At 42.9% G+C, this 21,445-nt stretch overlaps 1 protein-coding gene across 1 annotated transcript in view; it reads right to left on the bottom strand.

Annotated features, from left to right (window-relative positions):
* Window positions 1-240: 240 nt before the first annotated feature.
* LRP11 (LDL receptor related protein 11) overlaps window positions 241-21,445 on the bottom strand; it is a 23,624-nt gene continuing 2,419 nt past the window's right edge. The window contains exons 2-7 of the mRNA XM_006089244.2: window positions 18,453-18,610; window positions 15,281-15,422; window positions 13,717-13,842; window positions 12,469-12,669; window positions 8,113-8,208; window positions 241-1,979 (exon numbers count right to left, since the gene is read on the bottom strand). Coding sequence (XP_006089306.1) covers window positions 1,825-1,979; window positions 8,113-8,208; window positions 12,469-12,669; window positions 13,717-13,842; window positions 15,281-15,422; window positions 18,453-18,610 — 878 coding nt within the window. The 3' untranslated portion in view covers window positions 241-1,824. The remainder of the gene's footprint in view (window positions 1,980-8,112; window positions 8,209-12,468; window positions 12,670-13,716; window positions 13,843-15,280; window positions 15,423-18,452; window positions 18,611-21,445) is intronic.

The raw sequence follows: 21,445 nt of genomic DNA, 5'->3' as shown, positions 1-21,445 counted from the left end.
CCTTAATTTCCCTCTTTGTAAAATAGGGTTGGTATGGTTAAACCCAGGTAAGATAGTACAGCTCAGTAAATATTGGCAACTTATGATTATATTAAAAAGTTGTTAAGGCTTAAGAATCAAGTATAATTTATTAACAGACTATTGTACATGGGACATCTTTTCTCATGTATTTCAACATCGTTGCAGTACTGAATTTTGTTTAATTTCTTCATGTATAAAAGATGTGCTGAAAGACATGCCTTGACAGTTTTTATTTTATTGGGTATGGCTGTAAGTGACATCCTTCCTTGGAAAACAAAGGGCACAGCATCACGTAGAGAGTACAGACAACTTAAGTTCATTCAGTCATTTCTCTGAACTGTCCTTGAGGAAAAATTTAAATCTTTGCTCAGTTCTAAACTCAATAAAATGCTTGACATTTTCAGGGACTAAAGGAACCATTATTTCCATTTTTCTAGAACTAACTTACCATTTGTTAATGTTTTCGGTTATATCTCCAATCCAAATTAAGCTCTTTGCTAAAGGAACAACCTATCTCAGGTTCATTCTGAAAATGTGTCCTAGAATTTGAAAAGATTGGCCACTTACGGTAAAAAAACAACAACAACACAAACACATTATGTAAATAGGAACATCATGTGAGTATAGACAGGCATCACACTCTGTAGTCCACTCAGAAGAATAATTTCTAGAAAATGTATAATTCTGGCATTAGGTGATGATGGGAATAATTTGCCTTTAAAATCCTACCAAAAAAAAAAAAAAAAACAACCTAAAAGAAGAGATGCTAAACTAGATGCCAGTTTTCTATAAAGATGAATTTGTGCAAAACTGCTTTATGCTCTGAGAATACATAGTCTGGCGTTAGCTGACTGCACATTATAACATTAAATAAATAATGGGGAAAACTCATTCCAGTGGATGAAACAACCAGCTAATATGTAAATGTGACATTTTTACCAAAGGGGCACCCAGAAATCCACTCATCATTCTGCTTTTCAATTTAAATGCACTTTTCTCTCCCATCAATACAGACTAATGTGAGAACTGGTGACTTTTATAAAAATGAGCTGCTGTGTTCTGGACCATTGAGCAGTGTGGAGTAGGCGCAAGAAAGTACTAGTAGTCCTCCTAGCTCACTTTGCACTCAGCGAAGCCGGTTACAATTTTTGACCTGCCAGGTTCTCTCCTTCCACTTCGATTTCCTGTATCATTTCATGCCCATGTTAGAGCTATTTGTAATTCAGTCTGAGTTTTTCCTCCCAAAGGTCAGCCTAATGAGGCAGCTACTTACATGACATGATGTCAGAGGTGCTGGAAACATCTCACTTGAGGTCCATTCTCAGAAACAGGTTTTGCAGGAGAGAGGAGAAGGGAGAGCTATGAAAGGGTAAAGTGAGCAATAGGAGGGCCACAGAACAAGGGGAAGTCGTGCACCATGTGGCACAGGGTGGCCAGGGGCCCATGGCTTCTAAAAAGTACGGAGTTGTTAACACTGCCGTTCTAAGGCCACCTCTTGAGATACTAAATTTTCTGTCTTGGCTAACTACAAATTTCTATTTTCAGGGACAGCATACATAAATCAGAATTAGATTGTAAGTCTTTAGCTGCATGGACTCCTCTAAATTTCAAAATATTTCACATAATTCCAAAGGGAAATATTTCTACAATAAATAAGAACAAAGGTTTGGGGCTTGTAGAATCTTCTGGGTTTTCCATACTTTTCTTAGCCCAGTTAAAAAAAAGATTCTAAATATCCAAAACCCAGTATACGCATAAATTACAAGTGAAACGTCCTTGCCCCAGCTACTTAAGTTATATTTATTAGAGATACATCCCATTGATGAGGTAGTCAGATTCCTCAGATGTAATGGGACGAGCTTTCTTCAGTTTCTGTTTGAGCAGGCGTAGTCGGCAAGCAACCATGAGAAGCAGCAACGCAGTGATGGCCAAGCCCAGTGTCAGTGGCAGCACTGCGCCTGTAAACAGTGGAAGTAAAGAGGGTAGGCCAGTGTTTTTATTGATTTTCAGAGAGATGGGGGAGAGAGAGAAACGGATCGGCTGCCTCCTGCATACTTCCTACTGGGGATCAAGCCTGCAACTTGGGCATGTGCCCTGATTGGGAATTGAACCAGTAACCTCTTAATGCATGGGACAATGCTCAACCACTGAGCCACGCTGGCCCAGCAGCCTGGCGGTGGGTCCGTGATTGGATAAGCACTTCGTTTGCGCTATTTCATTTAATCTAAGTAACTCACTTAAGTAAACAGATACCTGCATTACCAGCATTTTGCAGATTAACTGAGTTGCCAAGAGATTAATTGATCTAAGAGCACACACATAGCTTGTACATGGCAGATTGAGGTCTCAAAGCCAGACTTCTTTATACCCAAATTTTCTACCAGGTTCCTACAGAATTTAATGGCATCAATGGGTACAAATGTTGCAGTCAGATCAGCCTCATGTCCACTGTAACAGACACCCTGTCAGCAGGCAAGTGTAGACACTGTGACCACAGAAAACTTCATTGCAGTCAACAGGTGACATTTATGGATTCACACATGATCATTCCCTCCGAAAACAAGTATGGACAACTCCTGATGTTACTTTTTATTTATTCTTTCTAAATCCAGGGAACCTAGTTCCAGCCAGTAGAACCATGGTTGAAAATTAACTTCAAAATATGCTGGTGTAATTCTGGCTAAGGGTAGTTGAGGGAAACGGTTTTCCTGTGGGGCTGTTCCTACACAGCCAGACTAGAAGCAGCCTTTAGAGCAGTGGTTCTCAACCTTGGCTGCACATTAGAATCACCTGGGAATCTTTTTAAAATCCTCATTTCTGGGCCTCATCCTCCATAAATTCTGTCTCTTTGTTACTAATGTTGTGGCCCCACCCCATAACAAAGAAACAGAATTTCCGGAGGATGAGGCCCAGAAATCAGGATTTTAAGAAGATTCCCTCCCAGGTGATTCTAATGTGCAGCCAAGGCTGAGAACCACTGCTTTAGAGGCTTGCCGGAGTTTGGGAGGAACAGAGTATGCCCTGGATCAGTCTTTCTGTAAAAAAGAAAAAAGACTGATAAATACTTGATAAATTTAAGGTATATAGCCTGTTACTTGAATACATTTATATATTGTTTTTTTTAAATTATATTTTATTGATTTCAGAGAGGAAGGGAGTGGGAGAGAGCGATGGAAACCATCAATGATGAGAGAATTATTGATCGGCTGCCTCCTGCATGCCTCCTACTGGGGATCAAGCCCACAACCTGGGCATGTGCCCTGACTAGGAATCAAACCGGGACCTCCTGGTTCATAGGTCGATACTCAACCACTGAGCCACGCCAGTTGGGTGATACACTTATATATTGTAATATAATTGCCACTGAAGCAATATTTATCACATCATTAAAGTACAATATTATTGTCTATATTCATTATACCATGCATTAGCTCTCTATGGCTTATTTACTAAGTGAGATAAAACAGAGAAAGACCATTATTATATGATATCATTTACATGTGGAATTTTAAAAAGTCGAACTTGTATATAAAAAAGCAGATCAGTTTTGTCAAGCGCAGGCCTTATTTTTAGTCTGACCTACTTTCTGGTCAGCCCAGTCTTTCAGATGAGATGGTGGAGCTATTTTTAGCTATAAGGGTCTTGCCAACTGGTGGAGCTAGAGGAGCAAAATCTCCATTGCATAAGCCGATTCTATAGCCTTTTCTTTCATTTATTCATTCTTTCTGCATTAATTAACAGCCAGGTGCCTGACACTGAGCTAAGCGCTGCTCATCAACGATGATAAGCTGCTGCTGAGGCGTGCCAGCACTGTCCTCTGTGCTTTCTCACTTCACTTGTCTAATTCTCAGCCACCACGTGAGTTGGTAGAATTCTTATCCCCATTTTACAAATGAGGTACCTAAGGCACCGATAATTAAGTGACTCGGCTGAGTGTATGGTTAGTGGTGAAGCTAGGACACAGCCCCAGACAGTGCAGCTCCAGGACCACTGGGGTCCAGTACTGCTCCAAAAGGAAGAGGAGGTCATAGCCTAGTGACCTCCAGTCTGGGTAGATAGACATTTAAGTGGGAAAACGCAATAAGAAGTACAGGTGTAAGAGGAGTGTCTGTGCATCTGGTTCACTGGATCTTGGCTTGAGTGACCTGGATGTATGATGGGTCTTTTTGGGTGGGCAAGGGAGATGTTTATTTTTATTTCTTTATTTTTGAGGTGTTTATTTTTTGACATTTTCAAATTGAGATTCCTAGAGGTGACCCAGGTGGTTGTCTAGTAGGTTTGGGGTTATTCGGGCCTAAATATGTGGGAGCCGTTAGCATCAAGGTGGTGGTTGCAGCCATGAAAGTGGGTGAGATTGCCAGAGAGGAAGGAAGGGAGGTTGGGAACAAGGCCCTGAAAAACACCACCATTTAAGGGGGCAGACAAAAGGAGAGAACGCAAAAGAATAGGAAAAGTCAGGTCAGAGAAATGGTAGGGCAACCAAGACAGAAGGGTGTCTTAGAGCAGAAGGAAGAGACTATGTCAAGAGAAAAGTGCTCAGCTGCATAGATGCTAAGGAGAGGTCCGGGGAGGTGAAGCCTCAGGAGGCCACTGGGCTTAGCAGTTAGAAACCCAGGGACACCATTGTGTTGGGAGAGATCGGAATGTGGCTGCAGCTGTTGGGAATAAGCCATAAAGAAACATTAAAAACAGGAGGGTCGGTGAAAGATCCCAGGTTCAATTCCGGTCAAGGGCACATACCCAAGTTGCAGGCTTGATCCCCAGTAGGGGGCATGCAGGAGGCAGCCGATTAATGATTCTCTCTCATCACTGATGTTTCTCTCTCCCTCTCCCTCTCCCTCTCCCTTCCTCTCTGAAATCAATAAAAAATAACAAACAAAACCCAGGAGGGTTAATACAGGATGGAGAAATGTACCTGAGAAGATAAGGGCCTGCATCAAGGTTGGGGGAGAGACTGACCTCGGGAGAGGAAACATCTCCTTTAGTACAAGAGGAAAGGCAGAGATGGTGGGTGCAAACAGACAAGAACTTACAATAGGAGGGAGCTGAGGAAGTTCACTCCTGATAGCTTTGATTTTTCCAGGCTTAAAACTGGTTCCAGGTAGAGTGGTCTCCTCTCCAAGACAAGAGGAGAGCTGAGTACATACTAATGGCATTTCAACTAAGAAGATTTTGTCTGGGAGTGTCTGGCACAGGAGGAGGGGATGTGGGAGTTGTGGTAGTGACTGTTGGGTACCAAAGGCTGGTATTACGTAGAGAATTGTGAAAGATAAAAATCTGTGATAAACCAACGGTCTAGCATTGACTCTAGAGCTGGCTCATACAATCCACACACAACAGCCCCTCTGCAGGACTCTAATCACTGCAGAATTTCTCCACGTGACAGTTGAGCTTTGGCCACTAGAATTTCCTAATGGCCACCCTGAAGAAGGCAGTTTTAAAACGGCCAAGGGCCATGAAGGTGTCGGTTCCCCCTCCCTCCCTCCCTGCGTCTTCCAGTACTAGCCACGTAGGTTAGAAATGTTACAAAGGAATGGGGCAAAGGAGAGAAGGGCCAAGCTCTTGTTCAGGCAAGAAAATGATTAAAGGCTGCCCTTAAGGATGAGCTCCAGTGTTTAGGCTACAGGGTACAGTAAAACACATACAATCTAGGGGGATTTTCTATGGGCTAAGTCAGATAGGAGGCTGCTGAACTGTCAAATCTGATTCCTGTTTACTGCTTTGATGACAAGGAAAATGAAATCTCCCAGAAAGTGCTTGCTAGAATACAGAAAATTCTTATGGAGTTTTAAGTATTTCTTCAATGTTTTTAGTTTGGGTTCTTTGAGATTTAAAACGTTCTAACCCCTGTTAAACCACATCATGATATTTTTCTCAGAAACCAGCTAAGGGGGCGAACTGGGTATTCTGTTCATATGACCGGGAGTGGCTCTTTTTATTCAAATATCTTGGGTCAGGGTGAGTCCAGCAGGACAGCAGACGGGGCAGCATCCATGTGTTTGACATCTGGAATATTTTGGCCATCCATTGTTAAAAAATTATACTCTAATGTGGAGAGTGGCTACAGCTTTTGGACAGGTTCAAGCCTGGGACTAATGAGAGGGCATGATCCTCTCGTGGCAAAGCCACGTGCAAGTCCCAGCACGATTATAGCCAAAGGCTATACTAGTTGTAAGCTTGACCTTATGGTCCGAACCTGTGGCCCCACGTGGCTGAGTGATATGGGCTGCGGGAGGTGCCACAAGTAAACAAAGCTTGATCAGGTGCATGTAATTGAGTAGATTCGAAACCCGCGAGAACGTTGTAACCACCCTTACTTTGCCTCCTGGGATCTGGCTATAAAATAAAGACTCGGCTTGCAGGCCGGGGCGCTGTCTCTCCATCAGAGAGGGCAGCGTCCCACCTAGACCTAGCTTTTTTTCTCTTGTCTGTCTTTTCTGAATCCTTCACCGCTCCCCCTGAGGTTCACCCATGGACGTGCCGGCTCGGCACACTTTAATTTGTGTAAATATTACAAAAGACATTCTAGGGTGAAAAAGAAAGTTTTCTCAACTTAGATCTACAACTGAAGAATCGTCTTTCGTTCCCCTAAATTTTCACTAGTTAGTTTAGGGATTTAGGACTAAAGCCTGACTTCCTACAGGACTATGTAGAAAGTGTTTTCTTTCTAGTTAAAAACAACCAAAACTATGGAATGAAGAGACTTTTCTTCCACTTACTAAATATTCCCTCTACTTCCTACACACTTTCCCTGTTCCTATTGGCTTCTGTCTTTGCATCAGAACACTTGGAGAGAACTGGGTACTCTAAGACCTTTACTCTTGTTGTATCACAAATAACTCAGTAATAATAACCGTCATTGTATGAGCCAAGCACTGTGCTAAGTGCTTTGTATTTACTGTCCCATGTATTCTTCCTAACAACTCCGGGCAGGTATAGTTCTTAGCTCCATCTTACACAGGAGGAAATAGAGATCCAGAGAGAGAAGAAATCCTGCCCAAGGTCATAAAGATCAGTGGTGGAGGAAGATCTGAACCTGGCATCTTGTTCTTAACCACAATGCCACGAATATTACTCTTTTCACAGAAGGTTACACCTGGAAGGGACCATGGTGATTATCTAGTTCAATCAACTTTTAAAGGGGAAGCTGAGGTTCAAAGATGTAAGGTGACTAGTGTAAGTGCCCGAAGGTGAAGCTTGATATAGGAGATGATGAGAAATCAGTTCTGATCCACAGACCACTGCTCTTGTCTTGAGCTGTTCAAGTTTTTTCTGGTATCCTCAACTAGAGGGTATGTGATTCTGCAAATCTTTATACTCTGCGTCCTAGCTGGTTTGGTCCAGTGGATAGAGTGTCAGCCTGCAGACTGAAAGGTCCCGGGTTCGACTCCGGTCAAGGGCACGTGCTTGGGTTGTGGGCTCGATCCTCAGGACATGCAGGAGGCAGCCGATCAATGATTCTCTGTTTCTATTTCTCTCTCCCTCTCCATTCCTCTCTGAAATCAATAAAAATAACGAAAAAATAAAAAACTGAGTGAAGAATTTTAAAAAAATCTTTATACTCTGCAATGAATTTTCAAGGTACATATTTGTGGAGAGCGGCTACAGTGTTTGGACAGGTTCAAGCCTTGGACTGAGAGGGCACAGTCCTCTCATGGCCACGTGCAAGTCCCAGCTTGGAGGGCAGATCCCTCCCAGCACAATTATAGCCAACAGCTGTAGTTGTAAGCTTGAATCTATGGTCCGAACACGTGGCCCCACATGTCTGAGTGATGTGGGCTTGATAGAGTTCAGGTGCATGACAATGAGTAGGATCGAAACCTACGAGAATGCTGTACACGTCTTGACCACGCCCTTACTTTGCCTCGTGGAATCTGGCTATAAAATAAAGACACGGCTAGTAGTCCATGGCGCTGTCTCTCCATCTGGGAGCAGCGTCCCATCCAGACCCAGCCTTTTCTCTTGTCTGTCTTTTCTCAATCCTTCACCGCCCCCTCTTAGGGTCACTGAACCAGGATGAGCTGGCACGGCACATAAGGTGCCCTGGGGCTGAGTATGCCATGGCCGTGCCGGCTCCCCACACATATTTACCTATTTCTGGGGCTGGGTGTTCCCCTCCTCCTCGATTGCTCTTTGACTCAAAAATATAATTTTCTTCTTTTTCGTTCTTCCCCGAGGAATCACTATCTGGAAAATAAGTAGGACACATATTGAGGGTACATCAGAAACTTTAGAAGAAAGACATGAACGTACAGCATCTATTTCTCTAATAAGCATAGGCCTAAGCTTATCACCAATTCACTAGATAAGTAATGTGATCGATTTAATGCAGCAGAATGTGTGGCCAGTACAAAACCACTGGACAGAGAGAGGGGAACAAGCATATTGTGCCAGGACTCCCACCTCCACCTGAGAAAAGGAAGGAAGGGACTCGGCCAGAGAAGTCAAGGGTAGTCTCTGAACTTCATACAATGGAAAGCAGACGCAGTCCCGAAAGGTTTTTCTTCATAAAAAAGGAACAGAGCATACAAAAGGCACATGGACGCTCTATTTCACTTTCTCACCTGACCCTATGTATACTATTGAGATATTTTTTTTTTAAAATATATTTTATTGATTTTTTACAGAGAGGAAGGGAGAGGGATAGAGAGTTAGAAACATCAATGAGAGAGAAACATCGATCAGCTGCCTTCTGCACACCCCCTACTGGGGATGTGCCCGCAACCAAGGTACATGCCCTTGACCAGAATCGAACCTGGGACCCTTGAGTCCGCAGGCCGACGCTCTATCCACTGAGCCAAACTGGTTAGGGCGAGAGGAGATATTAAGAAAGATAAAATCTTACAATTTTTATCCCAGGTTCTCCTAATGAGCAATGGCTGGTCCATTCTATCATTTCCTCTCTAGTAATTTATAGCATTTGTGTGCTTGTTACATTGACAATATAATAATGAGTTAGTAACGTTACCCTCACACTGTGGTGTGATTTCAAGTGCGATTTTTGGGAAATACAAGGCTTAATGTCTGTAAATTAGAAATGATCAGCTGACATGAGGAATTTTATGGAGAAACAAACATTTTAAAGCTTCCTTACTCATATGGCATCAACAGAAGTGTTCAGGACACCTGCAACTGAAACAAGACTATTTAAAGGGACTAGATGCATTTATTTGGTAATTTGTACTAAGAAAAATACATCAATTTACTAAGGATCACAAGTCATCTGGATAGTGGAAAATTGTAAAGTTAATCCCACCCAAAGTGCATGAGACTTGCTTCTCTGTACTCATTTAAGCATTAATTATTACACTTTTCCACCTCTCCCAATGTGATAGATGAAAGACTGCCTCTCCTACTTTCTGTATTACATTACTAGCATTAACCTTGGTATCGATTCAGTATGTCTAAAATGAGTTAAACGTGTGTGGGGGAAGGAGGCAGAACATTTAACTGGTTCATATTTCTTGTACTAGCTGTTGATTCTTGTAGAACAGGCATAGGTCATGAACAATAATGTATTTTTAAATCTATGTTATGCTGAATATAACATCATTTCAACACATATAGAATTGGAAGCTGAGGAGAAGGCTGTTGTCTAAACGAATGCCACGTGCTATGAGGGCCTCTCCGACACTTTCAAAGTTCTACTCTGCCCATTTCTTTGGTCCTGGATTTTCAAACGTTGTGTTTTTGATGGATAGTTAGTAACACATAAAAATGCTCATAAGAAAAATAAGCTTTGTAAAAATATCCTAATGTTCTTAAAAGTAAATGTGCGTGCATATGTGTATAAATAAAAGTAACCAGAAGAAAATGTAACAATGTTAACAGTGAGCTTTGCTACATGATTTAAAAATTTTTTCTGTATTCTCCAAATTTTCTACTATAAATGCATATCACTTTAATAATTAGGAAAAAACAATATATATTATAAATAACTGAATATCTACTCTCTCTTCATCTCTGAAACTTCATTCCTTACATCTTCATAGCCCAAGGCAAAGGCTTCATATCTGAAACAGAGGTTGCAAATATATCTCAAACTGGGTGGCAACATTATTTTCAAAATGATTCTGAGGCTGAGTCTTCACTCCCCAGGAGGCGGCGCTGGGAACACAGTAAGAAGCTTGGAAATTCCTTGGCAGGTGGGATGAGGGAACTGAGACAAGCAGTTAAACAAGGCCAAGCAATTAACAGCCTGCTATTAACACAGGATCGTATCTTCCCTAACCAAGAACAATTAGGAGCAGATGGTTTACACCTCTCCTTCCCAACCAGCAAGCAGGTAGCTTAGATCACCTGGTCCGGGAGATAGATAACAGGCCCAGTGGGTGCCACTAGTGCCAGCCAAACCTCAGAACGGATGCAGTCAAGGGAACAAATAACAACAACAAAAGAAGAGCCAGGCAAACCCAAGATAAAAGTAAAGAAAGCAGTGAAGCTGACCAGGGAATGATCCCCAACTCCCCTATACACTCATCTTGATGCATCAGCATATGAAAGGTCACACCCGGAGAGCTGTTGAATATTCCGTTGAGACCCTCCCCTGAGACCTATCCTAAAACTCCTGCCTTTATTTTTTTTACTACTGTTTTTTAAAAAATAGGACTTTATTGATTTTAGAGAGAAAGGAAGGGAGAGGGAGAGGGAGAAGGAGAGAGAAACATCAATGATTAGAGAGACTCATTGACTGCCGCCTTCTACATGCCCCCTACTGGGGATTGAGCCTGAAACCCAGGCATGTGCCCTGACCAGGAATTGAACCGTGACCACCTGCTGGTTGAGCTAATGCTCAACCACTGAGTCACACCAGCCAGGCTAAAACTCCCGCCTTTAGACAACAGATTAAAAACCATTAAGACCAAGGACCCGGTATGTGCTCCCTCTTGAGCACGCCATGCCACCCTTTCCTCAGGCATGTACTTTTGCTTTTTCTCCTAAGCTCTAAGGGTCCCCACTGACAGGATCACCGAGCAATCTAGCACAGATTTGGGCCGATGAAGTTCTGTATAAACATCAGGCTACTTAACATCCCTGAAACAGGCTCTCAGTGCTGGATGGGGCCTTAGGCATAACTGATGAGGAACTACTTTCACATGGGCCTCTCTAACACAGTAAGCAAGAGTTCCTCTACCCTGGTCTCTGAAAACTCACTTCTCTCCGTCAGCTCTTCATTCCTCCTGCCAAAAACACCTGGTCTCCCTTGACTGTTTCTTAGGTGGCTGTCTTTTCCATGTAGAGAAAACGACTGTAATTCCAAGGCAGGGCTGAAGTGACTGATTTGCCCAGTAGGTGGCAGTATCAACAAGAAATTGACCAAAGCAGGCATCTGAAGGGCACTGAACCTAAACTGTCAAAGCAAAAGGCCCTGCCAGCATGGCTCAGTGGTTGAGTTTAGACCTATGAATCAGGTCATGGTTCAATTCCCCATCAGGGCACATACCCGAATCAATGATTCTCTGTCACCACTGATGTTTCTCTCTCTCCTTCTCCCTTCCTCTCTGAAATCAATAAAAATGTATTTAAAAAGAAAAAGAAAGGCCCCCTATGGAATTTTTGCAAACATATTTGTATGGAAGCATTTAAAATCCACAAAGTAGATAAACAAAATATTGGAAGCAAATGTACCAAAACATTAACATTTTTTTTCAATAAAGGCTGATATTTTAAGTCATTTCCTTTTTTCTCATTTGCATCTTCTGTACCTTCTGCAATGAACAAGAAATTGTCACAAAGAAGTTATTAAACTAGTGATAGGTTACTTCAGTTTAATGTATGCAGAGTTTGAGTATGGAAAAGATATTCACAAAAGCATACATAAATGTGATAGTCTATATTTCTCATATTACACAATGGTACACATATAAATGAGTAAAAATTAATTTAAAATGATATAATCCTATAATGCTTCAGCAGTGTGGATGCATTTAAAAATCTTATTAGCCTTATTTTAAAAATTAAAAGTTACAGATTTAGTTAAATTAGAGGCATAACAGTGAATCACCAGCACATGCAACCATTTCAAAATGACATATTACTTCCTTCACTTTCACTTGCTTAGTGTGAGGCGGATTTACATGAATATATTGGGATTATACTGCTTCATCTCAAAATAACCGCAAATTTAACACTTAGGGCATTAGTTGCCGGAATATAAGTGTTTCTTATCTCTAATTTATTTACAAATAAATGTATTGATTATTGATACCTCTGGAGTGTGTATCCAGGTATGAATGTATGCTTGTATTTAGTAGGTGTTTCTTACTATAAAAACTAATCAGTGCAAATGGGAGGTTTTATTTTTTCTTTTGGCCAAATTCTTCATTGGAATGCTCCTCTTTCTTTTAAGATAGTTCCTTACCACTCTCCAAATACAACCTTAATTTTGAGCCAAGTGTCCGCATAGAAATCAAAGCTCCTTGTGGAGAACCTGTCTCAAGCCCTCACCTGGCATCACGGGGTCAGTTTGAATCTTTGGTCCCCAGGAGGTGGAGTGGTTCCTCTCCGTGTCTGGTAGCGCCGGTGGCGGGTGGGGGGCAGCGGCTTCCTGAGACTTCTCCAAGAAGCGCCCTGCTGCATCTTCGCTCGCCGCTATGGTTCTAGGCTGGGCAGTCACCGTGTGAGTCTCCGTCTTCCGGTCAAGGCTCACTGAAGCGGGCGAGAGCTAGTTAGTTGTTTACTGGGCTTCTTTTCTGAGCTTCAACTAAAACCACTAAATCTGCAGTAGATTTTAAGTCATGGGTATTTGGGAATAATAACGTATCCAGTTAAGACATGTATGTCAGAGTCTCATAAAAACCTCTCTCTCGTTTTTCCAATGAGTGATCTCTCTTCTAGTAATTAACTTTTTGTCACATATAAATTGACAGAGAGAAAACTTTTAAACCTTGTGAGATTCCTCATCCTTCCTCAAACCAACACTTGATTAACTTTCTGCAGCTTTTCTTCTTTCCTGTGGGTCATGTGTATGCATACGACATGCGACTGCTTTGCAGACAACTTAGCCACACCACAGTCTGTCATGCATTTTCTAAAAAATTTATCCAAACAAAATGCTAACTCACTTCAGTTCTTTAAAAAGCATATATGATAGAGCCTTTTTCGGATGGTGAAGAATCTCTTGGAAAAGTGCGAACAATTTCTGAAAAAGGTAAGCAATATAAGCTCTCTGATGTTTGTAACTAGAATGAGAGACTCAATAAATGCTGCTCATTTAAGGCAAAGCCTGTTCACATCAAGTTATACCTGAAACCGGGCGGAAAAAGACATCAAGTTACACCTGAAACCGGGCGGAAAAAGAGCTATACAGCAGGTCCTCGGGTTACGTCGAAGATCTGTTCCTACGGCGCGATGTAACTCAATTTTCACCGTAAGTCGGAACCCACCTACATAAGCACCTACACGTCACTCTTTTTTTGTTTTTTTTTTTGTTTGTTTGTTTAACAGCAAAAAAATTTTAAAAGATAACAATTCCTGACCTTTACTTGCGGTAAATAATAAAAAAACATAATGCATATATGTACATACATCGAAATGACGGAACTTTTTCTTATAAATAAATGGGAGAGGGTGACGTAACCACGAAATGACATACGTCGAGTCTGACGTAACCCGAGGACTGTCTGTATTGACTTGCATATAATCAAGAGGATACAGGCATCCCTTCTGCCCCAACAGGCCACGCAGCCGACTCACAATTTTGACAGAAAACTTCATCAGATCCGTCAGGACACTGCTCGACTCCATCACAAGCCAGTGTGATGTCAATGCAACAGCCGTCGTCACAAAAGAAGTGGTGGCGTGAGCAAACCTTTGAGCATCCTGTTCATAGACAAGACTCCAGTCACAGGACTGCAGGAGAGCTGCCTTCCACCTCAGGATGAACAGAGACTCATCGTGTGATGAAATGCATGTGGGTGAAGAGATACAGGTGAGGAAGCACCTAACAGTCGGAGCTGGAGCAAGAGGCCCCTGACTTAGTTCTCGGGAATCACCCGGGCTTCACGTTAGGGCTCTTCTCCACGCCGACATTGCCACGAGGTGGGACGAGGGAGGAAGCAGCTCTGGTCCTCCCCACCCTGACCTGGGCCTCCTCACTCGGGCCTCACTCTGCGTTAGTTCCTTCATCCCACCACCTTCTCGGTCAGCCCCAACCCTGCATGGCACGTGGGTGGCTGACCGTTGCATCCGGTACACCATTTTACACATGCTGTGTCTTATATTCTCATTTCCTAAGCAATGATTTTTACTGAGATTAACTTTTTACTACTGACCCCTATTTGTTGACCACCATACCTCCTTGGTGCTGTAAAGAATAAACAGAATCTTTAGGTACCGGCTGGTATGAATTTTTCTTCTCTAAATAATGAAATTGTCTCCTTTTTGGAGCTCTTAGGAGTTTTTAATCCGCAGTCCAATTCATAGGAGCTACAATGTATTTTCCTAAAAGGCATTTCCCCACTCCAGAGTAAGCCCACTCTACTAGACTCAGCTATGTAACAACTGGGGGGCTTCCTGACACTGGGAATGCAGACGAAAGATTTCAGGCTAGAAGCCTGCAACCTTGGCCAAAATCTTGGCCAAAATCGAACCTGGGACCCGTCAATCTAAGGACTGACGCTCTAGCCCAGCCGTGGGCAAACTACGGCTCGCGGGCCGGATCCGGCCCGTTTGAAATGAATAAAACTAAAAAAAAAAAAAAGACCGTACCCTTTTATGTAATGATGTTTACTTTGAATTTATATTAGTTCACACAAACACTCCATCCATGCTTTTGTTCCGGCCCTCCGGTCCAGTTTAAGAACCCATTGTGGCCCTCGAGTCAAAAAGTTTGCCCACCTCTGCTCTAGCCACTGAGCCAAACCGGCTAGGGCTGATTTGTCTTCAGTGTGCTCCTTGCTGCACTATTGAGCGTACATATCAGACAGGCCACACACCTTTAAACTAGATCCTCTCCTGGAGAAGCCTCATGATTGTCTTTTATGAAATCCAGTAAAGAAAGATGGAGCCGCTCCGGGTCCCACGGCTCTCACAGTCTATCCCTACCTCAGTCCAGCAGTGTTGCTGGACGGAAGCATAAAGGAGCTACTTTCGTGATCACAGTTTTAGTAGAGATTCTCAGTCAACACCACCCAAAAATAAAACGGAAGAGCCAGTGGAATGCGTAGTTAGAATATAAAATGCCACTCTGATCCCACCCTCTGTACACAGTCTGGGTTCCGTGGCCTCTGTGAATTCCAGGGAAAAACTTCCTCCTCACCTCGAGTGGGGAAGGCCGGGGGCAGCACGGTCACCGAGACGTTGTCGGCGCTCCTCTGCCCCGCAGTGTCCGTCACGGTGAGCTGAAAGGTGTACCGTCCTTCCTGCAGGTGGGACAGCTTCAGCGTCCCTGGCTGAGGCACCTGCCACCCGAACAGGAAGCATCACATTTGGTTAGAGATGTGAGGCGGAGCCCAGCGTTGCCCTGAACTGGAAAGCAGTGTCCTCCTCGTAGCAGCCCCATGACCTGCCTCCCCATTCCCCGCCCAAGGCTGCGGAATACTAAGCCATACCCCATTCTGGCAGGCTGGCCCTCCTTTGAATTCCCAATTCCCAATGCTATCTGGACTGACAATACCCTCGACTGACAATCCTTCACTTGTCTTCAACAGCCGCTGTTCCAAACCTGCGCCTCTTCCTAGCTCCACACCCAACAGCCAGTCCCTCCTTCTCAGCAGGAGACCCCCTCTACTTCCAGAAGAAAATTAGGACCATAAGTATGGTTATAACCACGGCTCCTCCATTCACTGCCACGGCACCCGTCCCTGTACCACCGTCACCTCCTCTGCTCCAGTCATTAGGTGACCTGTCTCCGTCTCACACTCCACCCATCAACTATTCCTTGACCCCTTTCCTTCTAAGACCTCACTGCTATTATGAAGCTCAAGTTTCTCTTGACCTAACAAACAAAACAATGAGAAATAAAAACTCCCCAGAGTTTCCCCTTCTCCAGCCACAGTGTTATTTCCTTTTCAGATCAACTCAACTTTTTGAAAAGGCTGTCCATGCTGCACATGCTGTTTCATTTGCTCATTTTCCATTGATTGTTTGTCTACCCATCTGGCTTCTTTCTCCACCATTCCCCAGGCACTGTGCTGGTAAAACTTGCTAACTGACCTTGTAAGGGTTACCTAGCATCGAGGTCAACAATACTTATTCCTCTTGTCTTTTTTTTTTCTTCCAAAAATAAAATCGGCCCCCTTACTGTATGTAACATTGTTGGCCACTCCTGTCTTCTGAACTCCCTACTTCCCTGGTTTCTGTTTCTGTGTCCGAGTTCCCCTAACTATTCCCCGCTGATCGCCCTCGTGGGCGTCTATTCACTGTGGTCACCAGGCTGGGCCAGAGCTCTCTGTGAAGGTGAGTGAGTAGCTGGGCCTCTGGGGTCGACTCTGGGCACGCCAGTGTCAGACTAAAACTGTGGGCCTGCGGTGTGCGGGAAGCCTTCTCCAACTCAGGGTGGAGGACAGAGCATCCCCTGTCCCTGGGCTGTGATGCCTTCCCAGGCCCCTCCTCTCCAATGCGGGAAACACCAGGCCTGGATCCAGACCTGGGTAATGACCTTCAGCATCCTGGAGGCACTGGAACTTAGCATGTGCCCTGACTGGGAATTCAACCGTGACCTCCTGGCTCATAGCTCAACACTCAACCACTGAGCCACACTGGCTAGGCTATTTCTATTGAGATGTAAAAAGGATAAATATAAGGTCCTGCACTCTGGTTCAATCAATCAATTACACCAACAAGATGGGGAGGCCACCAGGGCAGCAGTTCATGTAAAAGATGAAGCAGGCTTCAGGTAATCCTGCCAATGGAAAACTCCACATGCCCATGATGCAGCTACTAAAGCAGCTTATGTAAATTAAGCTTCATTAATAGAAGTAGAGACAATGTCTGGATCACAGGAGCTGACAGCTGTGTCAGGAAGATACACACATCTTCAGTTGACATACGGGGTTCAAAAAGGGGTGCCAGGTTTTAAGAAGCATGTGGATGAGTCAGAAAATCCAGAAGAGGCTGGGTGGTGGGTTGTCTGGAAATCAATTCATCTGAAAGAAGGGGGAGTACTGCTTTCTGAGGAAAGCATTCCCAGTGGTGACATTCATTTTTTTCCCCAAAGAGTTAAGGGACTCTTAAGAATAAAGAAAGATGTGTCCAGTGCTTTTCCAAAGAGAAGACCCAGTACAATACACAGAAGTAACAGGGAGGCATATCCTGTGTGCCAAATAATTACAGCTGATTAAAGACACCAGAGGACCTGAGGCAAAGTAGTGAGCGTGTATATCTGGGAATAGCTAGGCGGATAGTGGGAGCCCTCTGGAAGGTATGCCGCAGAAGGGGCTCTGGATGGGATATGGATGGAAGGCTGGGTACCGTGTGGAACAAGGGCCCAGCCCAATTCTAAGATGGCATAACCACCGAATAAATCAGTGTATGTAAATCAGTCTTGAGAGACCAGGTGATTGTTTTTGTTTCAATCTCAATAGAATACAAATCAGTGGCTCCCCACAGAGGGGACACCATGTGAAGACACAGGAAGGAAAACAGCCAACCATAAGCCAAGAAGAAACTAGAGGCCTTAGAAGAAACCACCCCTGTTGGAACCTTGACCTTGGACTTCTCCCCTCCAGAACTGTGAGGACATAAACATAGGTTGTTTAACCCAAGCAGTCTGGGTTACTTTGCTGTGGCAGCCCTAGCAAACCAACACAGATTCCCCCCACTTCCTCTAACTCAACCCCTCAGCTTGAGAACCGCTGTGAGTGGTTTGGGGGAAGTTTATCTGCGCAAGCCAGGAAGTACTGTGTACTGCCTGCAGCTGCTGACACAGAGCTCAATCCCACCTTAGCAATTGCAGCTGGGCCCAGACCAGCCTGATGACAATCAGGGTGGAGCACCTGACTTAGTCCCTCATTGTCACTCATTGTCTCAAACAGGCCCAAACTGCTAGGTAAAATGTTTGCTTTCTGGATCAGGTGAAGAATGGGCTCGTTCTGCTGTTATTTTCCTCTTTATACCCCTTTGTAATTTTCAAATTCTCTACCTGGATCTTGAACTAAGAAAAGAAGAAATAAAAAATTGTAAACAGTAATCTGAGTCATTAGAACAAAGCAGGAGTCTTTTTTCCTCGCAGGTTTTTGGTATTCTGGTGAAGCCAGCAAAAAAGCAGCAAGAGCAAAGCCAGCCTCAAAACAAAGGACCAGGAGCACTGTTTACTCAGTAGAAAAGTACATTTATAGACCGAACCATTTTTTGGACTCTCACTTTTATACGTTCTCCATTTTATACCTCTCCTGCTGGCTCAAAGACATTTGGGGAGCATAAGTAGAAGGACATGACCTAAGACCACTTTACTGAAACATCAGTTTTCATGACAACGATGACATGATTACCTTCATGTCCACTGACGGGTCACCCTGCAGCAGTGTCCACTCGTACTGGACGATGGCGTGGTCGTCTGTGCTCTCACGGCCGTCCAAAACCAGCCCGTCTGTGGGCAGACGCAGAACCACATCGTCTCCGGCCTTGCTAAGTGGAGGCTCATCTTTTTCTGTGAAAGAAAAGAATTCACAGGAGAGATGATGCCCCAGTTTTTCTAATTTTAATTAAGAGGCCTCTCGTTTGCTACAAGAGATTTAGTTCAGCAAAGAACTGCTAAGAAAATATATATAGCATCTGAAAGTTATTTTTTATCAATTTTCATTGCATTCCCTTTACATAATAAATAAGATAGCAACAAGTTATGAATCTGGAATTTGGCTGTAATATAAGCAGAACAGTGAACTAGGCCCTCCAATGTATAAATCAGTAGTTTTATTCTCTAGACTGAAATTTTCACTTAATTTATAAATGACCTATGTTCAAAGTTGTCAAATGAATTAATTTTAAACATTCTTGAAATAAACCTTAAAAAAACACACAAATCCACCTCTGATATAGAGGTTCTCATTCGCAAGTTTTTAAAACAGGAGTGACATAAAGTGTTCAATGGATGCAAAATAAATTTGGAAAGTTAAGGCAAGTTCTTGGATCCATACAAAATAAAGCCCACATAGAATGTTATAGAATCTAATTTTTCACCTAGGAAATTCACAGCTTCTAATAACTAATTTTTTACAACAGGAGCCAGCACACTGAGTTTCTGAGTTGTTCCCTAATAGCAAAACAAGTATGTATTTACTTGCGATCTAGAATGGAACTAAATAATTTAAGGCTACTTACATAGGGTGTCCCCCCAAAATGAATACACACACTTTGAATGATTATGAAGCCAGTGCGTATAGAAATACATTGCATTTTCAAAACGGAGCTATCAGCTATTAAAGTGTGTATACATTTTTTGAGGACACCCTTACTCGCTTAAATAGTAATCCTTAACTGAGGGCGGCTTCAGTGAAGACTGATGGGAGAAGTTGCATTTCTAAGAGCAGAGCTGTGAATATGTTACTTGATTTAAGCTTCTTTTATAAAAATTTTTTTTATTGATTTCAGAGAGGAAGGAAGAGAGAGATAGAAACATGATAAGAGAGAATCATTGATCAGCTGCCTCCTGCCTGCCCCCTACTAGGGATCAAGCCCACAACCAGACATGTGCTCTTGACGGGAATTGAACCAGCAACCCTTCAGTCTGCAGGCTGAGGCTCTCTCCACTGAGCCAAACCAGCTTCTTATTAGTAAGCTTACCCAAAGGCATCTACTATTTGCTCTGTCCTCCAGGGCCAAAGCTCTGATCCAAAGGCTGCCCTAGACTTGTTCCTCCTTAACTTAGTCTGAATGATTGTGGAAGATACTGTCTTTCTTCCTTCACAACCAAAGTTGTCTCCTAAGCAAACTTCTGAGGGTCCTAGAGGTTCCGGTGCCTGAGCTGTGAAGATGGCTGCAGTCCTAGCAGTTCCCCAAGAGGCAACCATGAGTAGTCACTCAACACATGGCAGCTAGAAAGATTCTTCTGGAATGCTAATCAGAAAAGCCCCAACAAGTTGCCATTCCTCCCAGGATGTTCATAGACCCACCTATCCAGCCCTATCTTCTCATCTAGTGATCCTCTTACGGCCCAGAAACAGGGGGCTTATGTGAGGGACGGCAGCTCCCTGAGCTCTGACTTTTCTGAATGAGAATGCTGCTGCCACCGCAGGGGGAGAGGCCTTTTCTAATGAGCATGTTGCAAGGAACACGCACACTTGATATTGCCAAAGGGCACAAATGTCTACTGAGAACATAATGAGTCCCATTGTTATAGCCACTTAAGACAATGAGGACTTGTAACTCAGATCCACGCCTGATGTCTTTATTCTGCTTCTCCCAGGTAAGGAGAGAGGTGACAACTGCATTACCAATGGGCCCTTTCAGGGAGATTTACAGAGAACTCTTCTTTGGTTCTGGAAGGTTCATTGCTTTCCATACAATGGTTTACCACGTTACAATTCTGGAAAGCATCATATCGTTCAGCAGTAAGACTAGGGTTAGCAGCCAAATGTATTGAAATTTATCTTAAAATACTATTTTTAAGTAAACAAACTGAAATATAACTATATTCTATAAATAGCAATGGTTGCTAATGATATACCAATTTTAAACCCTCAAAGATTTAACCCCAAAGATTTCAGATGGAAGAATCAGGGAAGTGCTGAAGTACCCCACATATTATAAAACTAATTAATCATGTCTTCCTGGAAGGAAAAAAAAAAGTCATTTTTGAATCATTTTAGGAGAGCTGTGAGATGTGAAGTCCTCATAGCCTCTAAATCGATCACTGTTATATTTGAAATAACAGAGACATTGTCCCCTCAGTTCAAGTCCAGGCAAATCACATTGTACAACGTATTTTAAAATGAGCCAGAGCTTATCTACCCAGAAACAGGCCTTAAAATAAACAAATTATAAGAAGAGGAAAGGTTCATGCCACTTAAAAATATTTGACTTGCGGAGAAAGAACAAGATAAATGTAATTTTGAACTTGTGTCATAAAAATGTAATAAACCAATGTTAAGTACTATGGTAACATTGATTTCTTTTGAAAACTAAACATACTTGGTAAAACACACCAATTTTGAGGGAGCATATCAAGGTGGCATTTTATTTAAAGAACAATAATACTCTTCACTCATCTGATTTACAACACTGCTGTAAACAGAACCTTAACGACAAGAGGTTCTGGAATATGAATCAATACTGTGCGGGTGCAAATGATATAGCTGAGGCTGAGAAATTAGTAGGGCCTCCTACTCAGATTCAAAAGTGAGGTCAGACTAAAAAAGAGTTTAGAATGATATTTCCGGGGTTAAAAAAAAAATTTTTTTTTTTTTTGGCTCTGAGAATTTACTACTATTAATAGCATTTCCATTAAGACCACTCTCTCAATTGACTATTATCTTGAAAGCCAGAT

Source organism: Myotis lucifugus, unplaced genomic scaffold (genome assembly GCF_000147115.1).
Source record: "Myotis lucifugus unplaced genomic scaffold, Myoluc2.0 scaffold_57, whole genome shotgun sequence".
Classification (NCBI taxonomy): Eukaryota; Metazoa; Chordata; class Mammalia; order Chiroptera; family Vespertilionidae; genus Myotis; species Myotis lucifugus.
Note: the sequence above shows the minus strand (reverse complement) of the source record. Positions and strands in the feature narration are given on the sequence as shown.